The sequence below is a fragment of the Lactuca sativa genome, chromosome 9 (genome assembly GCF_002870075.4).
Source record: "Lactuca sativa cultivar Salinas chromosome 9, Lsat_Salinas_v11, whole genome shotgun sequence".
Classification (NCBI taxonomy): domain Eukaryota; kingdom Viridiplantae; phylum Streptophyta; class Magnoliopsida; order Asterales; family Asteraceae; genus Lactuca; species Lactuca sativa.
Window position 1 is genome coordinate 17019061 of NC_056631.2, and position 11064 is coordinate 17030124.

At 31.2% G+C, this 11064-nt stretch overlaps 1 protein-coding gene across 1 annotated transcript; it reads right to left on the reverse strand.

The window, feature by feature from the left end:
- Positions 1-416: 416 nt before the first annotated feature.
- LOC111903964 (uncharacterized) lies at positions 417-2352 on the reverse strand. The gene is made up of 4 exons (XM_052767334.1): positions 2200-2352; positions 1840-2041; positions 1126-1373; positions 417-684 (listed from the first exon to the last, which is right to left on the reverse strand). The coding sequence occupies exons 1-4, from the start codon at positions 2206-2208 to the stop codon at positions 634-636; spliced, it is 510 nt and encodes a 169-aa protein (XP_052623294.1). The 5' UTR covers positions 2209-2352; the 3' UTR covers positions 417-633.
- Between the last annotated feature and the right edge of the window lie 8712 nt (positions 2353-11064).

The window sequence follows — 11064 nt, forward strand, 5'->3', positions numbered from 1 at the left end:
AATCATGACCAAACGCATAACAAAAACAAACAGTAAAAACCTTACGAGTTAAAAAATAAATTATGAACCAAACATACAAATTATCCCAAACCATGGGGACTATTCGTATTATTTACTCTAACTATTAACTCGAAGCATGTATTCAAGTTTCTATAACTGATTAGCTAGTTGTATACTCCAAAAAGATATAGATTTTTATCTTGGAATACTACAACGTTTTGAATCAAGCTATTTATTGATTCTAATTTTTTATTCACAAATGTTTGCTTTTTCCATATTGTATGCAAAGCTTTATGCATCTCGTTGGTTTGTAAACACAAAGTATAACATTTTTGTCTGAAAACAATCAATTATTACCAACAATTATATCACTTCAAATTCCAAAAACAAATAAAAAAAGATTCCCAAAAAAGATGTTAACAAAACCAACAAGGCAACTTTAATATCATCATCATCCTCCCATTAATCATTACTCTCTTGCCACAATAATAATGAGTTAATAGAGATGTGATGGCTCTTTTGGGCCTATACTATTAAGCCCAATTTACACTAAATCTCTACCCTACCACCCTATAATATTACGCTTCCATTGTCTTGAATACATCTATGTACCTTGAAAGCTTTAATTTGTCTTCATATACCACAAGTTGGTTGCATGCAGCTTGAAAACAATCCCCATTTTTTCTACAATTACAAAAAAACCAACATAAACAACAAAAACACAATTCTATTTTGTCACCTTCTTCTCCATTTGATTCCCATTGGGTAGCTGATACTGTTAATTTAATTTTTAACCATGGTTTGATTGTTTATGGCGTTATAATAATGAAAAGAATCATTGACAAATGAAAACAGTGTTGACTTTAAGAGTTTTAACTTAACTTGTGTGAATGGACAAAAATGTTAAATTACGTGCCTACAATTCCGGGTAATTCCATACAAATGTGTCAGCGGACTCGTGATGTGTGATCATTTCGTTTTGACAACCCATCGACATTTATGGACCTGTACATGTTATCTATCACACACAACGTCACCCACGTGTGTGTGTTTGTGTGTGTGAGAGGGAGAGGGAGAGAAGTAGGGTCATTTTAGTCATATAAAGATAGGGTTCTGTGAAATTACCTTTCTGGGCTTGGCACGGAGGAGCTCCGGCGAGATTCTGTACAGATCTTCGTCTACGGCTTTGGGTTTAACGTGCCTCTTTGGTTGTTGTCGCCGTCGTGACGGTGGTGATGGTGGTGGTGGTGTTGCTACGCTGACGGGGCTAGGAGGCTCCTTTACGTCACAGTCGTAAGTGTAGTCGTATTCGTAGTCACAGACGACCCATGAGTCTTTTTTCCCTTCTTTCACATGCGGGTATCCCGCTTTCCCCCTGTTGTACCATAAAGTACAAGTCAAACTTTACCATTGAAAAAGCCAAGAGTTTTTCCAGCCTTATGTTTCGCTATTACAATTCTTATGTACTATTTATTTATGCACACTGTACTTGGTCTAAAGTGATACAAAATTTGACTGTAAGAACAAGAAATTCTAATAGATTCTACAAGTGTAGATACAACAAAATCATATACAGAACGTTTTTTTTTTTAAATTTTCATAAGAATAGTAATTTGTTTATACATAAGGATTAATCAGGAGAATCATAGTTGTGAGATATCAAAAGAAATTCCACTTTATAACAATGAATAGTGTCAATCTGAACATTATTTTTTGAATCTACAATGATTCATCCATGTGAGACATTATTTGTGAATTGCAAAGAACAAACAAAACGCAGTAAACAGTATTGAAATGAATTTAATGGTGAAAATTAGAAGGAGAAAGAAAATCAACTTACAGTGCGACGAGGAACGACAATCATAGCCGGAGTGACAACATTGTTGTCATACAAATCGCCGGTGACGTACAGATCACGATCTTCCGAATAGCTGTATCGAAGCAGTCCAGCTTGCCTCGCCGACTCAAAACACTGAGTGAACGGGAGATCGTTATCGCAATCCCAGCTTCCAAACGCGGGAACGTGGTTTCTCTTGTACTCCTGGAACGAAACAGAAGTTAATACTATAAACCAAACAATTTTACAGTGAAACGGAAGTAATTGATCGATTACTTGCGCTTGTTTTTTGAATCTAAGAACAGAGTGAGTAGTGAGTAAGTGAATAAGTAATAAGAACAGAGTATAAAACAAGAGCGTACGTAATCCATGGTGGGAATAAGCTTGAAATGGGGATCTCTGATTGAATCTAGGGGGGAGGGGGAATGTGGATTGAGATTTTAGGTGGTGTTAAAAGGGGGTTGATAGCTTTTGTAGCCGTGCAAAGACGAAGGGGGACCTTTTATGGGGATAGAGTCGCACCCTGGTAACCCTACGTTTTTCTAAAAATTCAATTTACACCCTCAGAATGTCAATCTTTTACAATTTGGTGTGTTTGTAGAAAAAATGAGAAATTATATGTTTTTTTTTCTCAGCATGTGTGTGTGTGTTTATTGTGTATTTGAATTTAAGAAAAGTTGTGTATATTTTATGATTATAAATGTTACTTTAATTGGGGAGCAAAGCAAATTATGTTTAAATGGAATCTAATAAGAAACACGTTAATAGTGAGTGAACCTTTTTCTTTTAAAGGATGTGCTTTTGACCTTAAAAATTCAATCATCCAACCTTTTAAATATAAAAACAATGCAATTTAATCGTCCAACCTTTTAACTTTTAAATATAAAAACAATGTAATTTTAATTAGTCTTTTTATTTTTAATTGTATAACAACTAAATAATGGGCTACATTATTTAGATAACCTACACAAAGTTACATAAATAGTTACATTATTTAGACACCCTACGTTATTTAAGCTCAATTAGTTTACCAATAGTTATTTTAGATAACCTACACAAAATTACATAAGTAGTCCTTGTGGTTTTCTGGATTTTTAAGTTTCGTTTTTTACTTTTTTTTGTTATATAGATGGTTCGTATGATTTCTATTTTTTCGTGGTTGTTCCTCAACCACGTAAAATAACGTTCCTATCATTTATAATTTATTTTGTCATCTTTTGAAGTTCATTTTACTTAAAAAGAAAATGAATTTTAAAAAAATATTTATTTTTCTTCATTATTTCTCTCTTCTCCTATTTCTTCATATTTACCTTTCTTTTTCCTTACCGTATTTCTCTTTCTTATCTCTATTCATTCCCTCTCACCACACCTCCCTCCGACAATTGTCGTTGTTGTCGTTAGACTCATCCTTCTATATCTTTTTTCGGTTGCTGACTTGTCATCGCCCTTCTCCATCTTCATCTCCCTATTTTCGGTTTTACTTTACGCACACTTACCTTCTTCTTAACAGCCTCCACTTTTAATTTTAATTTTTGCTTAAATTTATATGGCATTTTTAAGTAGTAGGACATGTGTTATGTTTCTCTCTCTGGTTTCTTGTTTTTTTTTTTTTCATGAATTTAAAATGGTGTTTTTAGGCTAGCATGACTATTTTTTCAACGGCATTGTGGACATTTTTAGGTTTTCAGATTCAATACTGACTCCTTGTGAATTAATATCGATGGAAGAGTTTAAGTGCAACATCTAGCTTATTTTGCACTTTTGTTTTGTGAATATTTGTACAAACACACTACAGAGTTTAATGGATTTTTTTATTTGAGTTCTTCAAATTTTGAATTCAATTTATTCTCTTAGAAATTAATATTTATCATATTCTTGCACACCATCCAAATGCTCCAACTGATTGTATATCAACAAAGACAATAACATGAAAAATTGTGATTCTGAGCAAGAAGAAAGAACTCTCCCGAGTGCAAACTCTATTTCATTCCCTTGAATGAAACATTCATGATGGTTGCATCTAATCATACTAGATTTTGCAATTTTCGGAAATTAAATCCAACTTTAGACTTGATTTTGAATGCGCGTGAAATTTAAATTAGGAAGAACGAACTCTTATGTTATAGATTGTAGGTGTAACCGAGTGAAAATGAAAAGGATGAATAAAGATGGTGTGGTATGCATGTTGTAACATAATAGTGACTCGTTTGGTGGTTTCTAATGACAATGGAGAGAGAGAGAGAGAGAGAGAGAGAGAGAGAGAGAGAGAGAGAGAGAGAGAGAGAGAGAGAGAGAGAGAGAGAGAGAGAGAGAGAGAGAGAGAGAGAGAGAGAGAGAGAGAGAGAGAGAGATTCAATGTATGTGTGAACTAGAGAGAGAAAGAGGATGATGTATAAAGGGATGAGATGGAGGGTCCATCTTATTTTCTTATTTTTGAAATTAAAATCGATTAAAAAATGATTGACGAATAAAAAAAATGGTAAAATAGACATTTTATATGGGGATGGAAACAATAAGGACTATCTATGGAGCGAAAAAAATAGAAATAAAATTTAAAATCTAAGAAACTATATAAAGACCATTTTTATAAATACTTCAATAAAAAAAAACTCATTAAAACAAATCTTATTTATAAATTATTTTAATGGTTTCACCAATAATGAATTACAATGTGCTCGTATATATAATTAATAAATTATGAGAAACTATATTTTCTTATATATTTTGTTTATGTTCATATAAAATAATGACTTGTGAAATCCATTAATTCATTCTTCATTAATTCATTCTTTGTTGTGATATTTATCTTGGTTAAATGAATAAGAAGATAAGTTACAACAAAAGTTAGATGAATATTTAATTTCTTATAAGTTTTTTCAAATAACTACTATTTGTTATTATTTTTTAACTAAAAAATTGTTACATGATACCAAAAACTACTATGTATTACAATATTTAAATTGTTATCATTCAAAATATTTTCTTTTTCATATTACTAATGTACGATCACCTACAAGTATTCATTTGGAAATTTACTAAATTCTTTCAAGTATTAGTCCATGTAATATCATTGCTTCTAATATGAAAAACTTCGTAAAGAGAAAATTTCAGGTATTCAAAAGTGTCGGTTTCGGAAACGGTTCTAAAATCTTAAACCGATCCCATTCTAGTTCTATTTCAAAAACCTACGGCTCTAAAGAAAATAGTTGGTTCTCGCTTATACTCATCCGTGGTAACTATGACTTCAATGACCCCTAAGGCATTATTAGTTTTATGAATAAACATCATTATTCCTATATATAAATAATAGGTGTAAGACTCATTTATTACATGAGTTTATTTAAAAAAGAAATATTACATATAAAATTCTAAACATTTGAAGTTTGAATTTATAAAAAAAGTGAAAAAAAAAATATTAAATTATTAAAATTAAAGTGTTTTTTTCTCTTTTAAATTTAAACAAATAATTTAAATAAATAAATAACAGAAATTAATAAATGTTTACTTTAGTAATTTTTAAATTATAAGGAAATTTCATTAATGAAATTAGTATGCATTTATTATTACATTTAAATATTATATAGAATTTAATAAAATAAAAAAGCCAAAAAATAACATGTGGAAAAAAATAATAAGAAGAAAAATCATATGACATAATGCATTAGAAAATAAAAAATTACAAAATTATTTTCATTTATTTGGGATGATGTATTGCAATGCATCTCTTTTGTCATGTTGTAACATAATAGCTTTGGTTGCTAATAGCATTATTTGTTTTTTTGGAGCCGGTATATTTGACTTCTCACTATAAATAATTTATCTTCCTCAAAACCACTAGCTTTACAAATAATAACTAATTTTTATTTTTAAAATCAATAGTTCTTTTGTAAAGGAAAGTGAACTTAAATAGTCTAAAGTACCGAGTGTTATTTGCTAAGAAGATAATGAAGGTATAGTAAGCATCGCATTCATTTCTTTTTATATAAAACTATGCAACTTATTAGACATTATCTTGTAATTTCAAGAGGATAAAGGGAACAAGTATTTTATTAGGGTCATGTAAAATGTGTTGCACAATATGGATTTATATTATATAATTTTGGTGACTGATATAAAAGTAATTCATAATACTTCAATTGTTCTTACAAATTTACTTTTCCTTTTTTCAAAATTGGTTTGCATAACCACAAATGAGAGTTGAGCTTGTGTTGGCTTTTTATTAGTGGTGGGTATAAACTATAGGAAACAAAGTGACACCGATTACCAACAACGATGAGCCAGAGGGATTTGACATTGAAGAAAGGGTTTGTAGGGTATGGTGGTCAATGCAATTGCAAAGACACAGGTGATATAAAGGCTATCCCTTTTGAAGGCCTAAGAGACCTAAGCAAGAGAAATGTACAAGTATGCTTGCATGAAGTACATGTAGCATGTAATGGTTTCTCATGAAATGGTAATTAAAGGTTTGGAAAAGGTAGGTAGGTAGTAGCTAAAAGAAAGAAAGAAAAAAACTTTTAAGGTGTGATAGTGAATGAAGCAAGAGTAGAAGGGAGTATATTGCTTTATGGCTTTTATGAGGGGTATTTGTCAGTGGATTTTATTTAAAGTTTGAAAGGTGGGGTAAAGGGTTTATACTTCCTTCTCTCTCTGTAATTCGTGTATCTCCTTTGATATCCCCTGGTTGCCTTTTTCTTTCTCTTTCTTTTTAGTGCAAAACCTTTTATGAAAGTGAAAATGTAAAACAATAAATTTTAAAGTAAATTACAGTCTTGGTCCCTGTGGTTTGCAAGAAATAATAGTTTTAGTCCTACTTTTCAAAAAATAACACTACTGATCCTACTGATCCTTACGAAGGGTTTTGGTAATACTCCTTCCCTCTAACAGCCCTAAAGGAGTGACAGTTAAACATTAAAAAAAAATAATAATAAAAAAAAAAAAAAAGACAAACTGCACAAATGGTCCCTGTGGTTAGCTGAAAATTGTCACTTTGGTCCAAAAATGTTTGGACTAGCACCAGAGGTCCAAACTTTTCATTTTGTTGCGAGTTTGGTCCAAAGTATTTTGAAAATATATAAAATGATAGATTTGCCCTTGCTGTTTTTTTTTCAGTTTCTTTATTAAGTTTATATATAAAAATAAATAATAAAGAAAAATATAAACACCCCTCCTTTGTTATATGCCTTTTTGTTTCTGTAAACACCCACTTGAAGCCATCGCCGATCAAAGCATAACCACCATCACCAAAAGCCACCGCCAGTAGCATCACCACCACCACTTGAAGCCGATAGAAGGGAGATGAAGAGATACATTTAGAGAGGAAGAGAGACAGAAGTAGATCGGAGCTAGAAATTCGAGAAGACGAAGGACTCCCTTTATCTCTCTCTCTCCCTAAGTCGTTGAAGCTTGGTGAACAGATATGGGAAACGGAGAAGATGATGGGTGGCGGTTGCGTAGGGAGGTCTCCGGTGATGAATGCCACCTGCCTGAAAACCTCGATGAAGATGAAGATAGTGGCAGTGATGAATGTCTCCATAGCTTGAAGCAAAAAATGGAAATGAGAAGAGCAGTGACCTGGGGTTTTGACTAAACGATTTTTAGATCAAAGGGTTTATCTCCACTGCAGCCGAAGATTTGCAAACGTAAAGCCACCTCTATCGCCGAGGATTTGTCCATCTTCACCGGGGGGACCACTGCCGAGCCCAATGCCGCCAGCGATTAGGGTTTTCAGCAAATCGTCGGAGACGCTAGCTTTGTTGTGACGATGATGACATCTCTAGGGGTTTTGCGAAGAGGTAAAACTCCGTTGAAACAAGGGTTTTTTGAGGAAGAAGACCAGAGAGAGATAGAGAGACAGAGAGACAGAGAGATCCATAGATGCGAAGAAGATCAGGTGCAGATTCGCCTATAATTATTTTATGCATTCCACACTCTATCTGATTGTTCTTATGGGTTTAAATCTCTAGTTGTTCTTGATTTTGAGGTTGTAGATTAAAAATGTAGTGTTTTATTTGCCAGATCAGGAGAAATATGTTTGTATTCATCAGATAATGATAGTTTTCTTGAGTTTCAATTTATGTTGTTGTGGTGTTGGTGGTGATTGATGGCAGTAGCGGTTATCAGTGACTAACGGCGGTGGTAGCAGTGGTTTTGATGGTGGACGGTGGTGGTGATAGCATAACCGGTAGTGGTATGAGAGAGAGGGAGGGGTGGGGTAGGGATTGGAGTAGTAGTTTCTTTTTTGTTTTATTTTTAATTATGAAAATTGTAAAATATATTTAAATAAATAAATAAAAACTGAAAAAGAAAAAAGTAAGGGAAAAATCGTCATTATAAAAAAGTCCAAAGCAAATTGGACCAAACTCGCAACAAAATGAAAAGTTTGGACCTCTGGTGCTAGTCCAAACATTTTTGGACCAAAGTGGCAATTTCCAGCTAACCACAGGGACCATTTGTGCAGTTTTGTCAAAAAAACAAAAACAAAAACACCGCTACCATTACCTCAACCACCACCATCGACCCATCCACAACCACCACCATTCACCCACTACCATCAACCCCACCACTACTAATCACCATCACGGGAACTTTGAGGGAAATTACCGAAAAGGTAAAGGTGAAAAAAGAATATTTGGGTCAGATTTTTCATTCACCACATCGATGGATCATTCATGAATTTCTTCTAGGTTTGAGATTCTCTTTGAGTTTTTCAATTTAATTTTGTCTTATTCTTCTTCTAAACGATTGATTATTATCAACATCGATGGATTTTTGAAGTTCTTGGTAAAATTGGTCATTATCGACGTCTTTTTTAAAATCCATTAACAAAATCGTTTTTTATAATTTCAGGGTTTTTATCAAAAAGCGAGTTTTGATCATCTCTAGGTTTGATTAGTTCATGTAAAAAAACCAGAGCACAAAGAAAGATTATGCAATGACTTTTTATATAATTTATCATTTTATATAAATTATAAATTGAATATGTTTTTCATATTTAAAACCATATATTGATAGGTCGGATAATCGACATGTTCAAAGGAACGGTGACGTTGCTAACTATTCATCAAACTCTTCATTTCATAAAATTGAAAGTACAATTCTACATAAACACTTCTGTTTCGTGTTTTAAATTAGCATTTTCTGTTTGTAATTTACTAATGCTTAATTTCAAACCAACCCATTAGTTTTGAAGAACGAGATCAAAAAATTTCTTACTAAACCGACCTTTCAAAATGGATCTAAGATAACACTTGCAATCAACAAGGCTATCAACCCCAGACAATACACTGATTCCGACTTTTTCGGTGTGATCTTTTCGCTTCCATCGTCCTCAAGTGATGCAAGCCTTGCACATAGGGATGGAATTCTATACTATAAAGGGGACTCTCTTTTCTTTGGGCTATGTTCATACGAAGCAAATATGGTGCCCCTCACAGGGTTGTTCTCTCTTCAATTCCTAGGAGTGCTTCTCATTGTTGGAGAGCCATCCATGCCCAGCTGGACTTTGTTTTCTCCCACACCTTGTGGTCTATCGGTAAAGGTAACATTTTTTTTGCTTTGAATGCTATATTCATCGGTTTATATATATATATATATATATATATATATATATATATATATATATATATATATATATATATATATATATATATATATATATATATATATATATATATATATATATATATATATATATATATATATATATATGAGACCATGAGACCATTTTTTCTGGTGAAATTTTCTATTATTCTAGTGTTTATAAAAATTAAATATATGTAATATTCTAATATTCGAAGCCAATAATTTTAACATATTTTACATTGAAATATTCTAAAACATATAATGTTAGAATATATTGCATATACTATTTTTACGAACAATTGAATATTAGAGTATTTTACTAAAAAATTTGGTCTTAGGGTCTCGCAAAAATATGTTCGTCTCAAATAAACTCTTTTATATATATATATATATATATATATATATATATATATATATATATATATATATATATATATATATATATATATTCGTCTGTTATATTTCCATTTCACACCTAATTTTTCTCTGTTTGTTTGCCCTATCTCCCAATTCCTATTTTAGTATGATAACTTTGATTACTTTCTCTCCCACACTCATCGTTTCCGATCACAACCTCTTTGAATTTGGGGTTTAATTGTTACAAATTGTGTCTAATTTTCTATTGAATTTCTTCAAATCATAGAACCTATAAGGCGATTGAGAATTCAAACCGATGGAAAAGAGGATGGGACTGCCATGACGGGTTAAATGACCTACCCAGATCGTCCTGATGAACCCGATTGTATATTTTATTTAAGAACCGACATGTATAATTATGGAAACATTAGTAAATTAGGTAAAAATGTAAAAAATAATAAAAAAAGACAAACACATTTTCGTTATATAGACACAGTTAACAAACAAACAGAGGCTTGTTAAACGGTAACAGTCCTAAGGACTACCTGTGATACCAATACCCTCAACAGAGACCACCCATAATTAAATCTCAATACTAAGACCAAAAGTGTTATTTTAGGAGAACCATAGGGACCACCCATAATTAAATCTCAATACTAAGACCAAATGTGTTATTGGAGGAGAACTTTATATATTATTGGGTGAACTTAAAATTTTTTAAGAACTTTAGAACTCCTTATCCGTTTGGCATTTTTCAAAACTAAGACTACAAATATTTTTCAAATGTTACATCTAAGTCATATATAAACTTAAAAAATAATTGACGATTTATTTTAGATGAATATATATGTACATTTGAATATTCATATAAGAGTCCAATAATGTTGTTGGTTTTGAAAAATGTTGAGGGGATTAGAAGTTCTCCAAATCTTGCAAATTTTTTGATTTTTAAAATAATTTTCATTATATATATATATATATATATATATATATATATATATATATATATATATATATATATATATATATATATATATATATATATATATATATATATATATAAACTCAAAAAATATTTGAGCGATTATTTTAGATATAGATATATGTACATTTGAATGTTCGTTGGTTTCGAAAATGTTGAGCCGATTAGAAGTTTTCGAGATCTATTAAATGTTTTGATTTTTAAAAGATTTTTAGAATATATATATATATATATATATATATATATATATATATATATATATATATATATATATATATATATATATATATATATATATATATATATA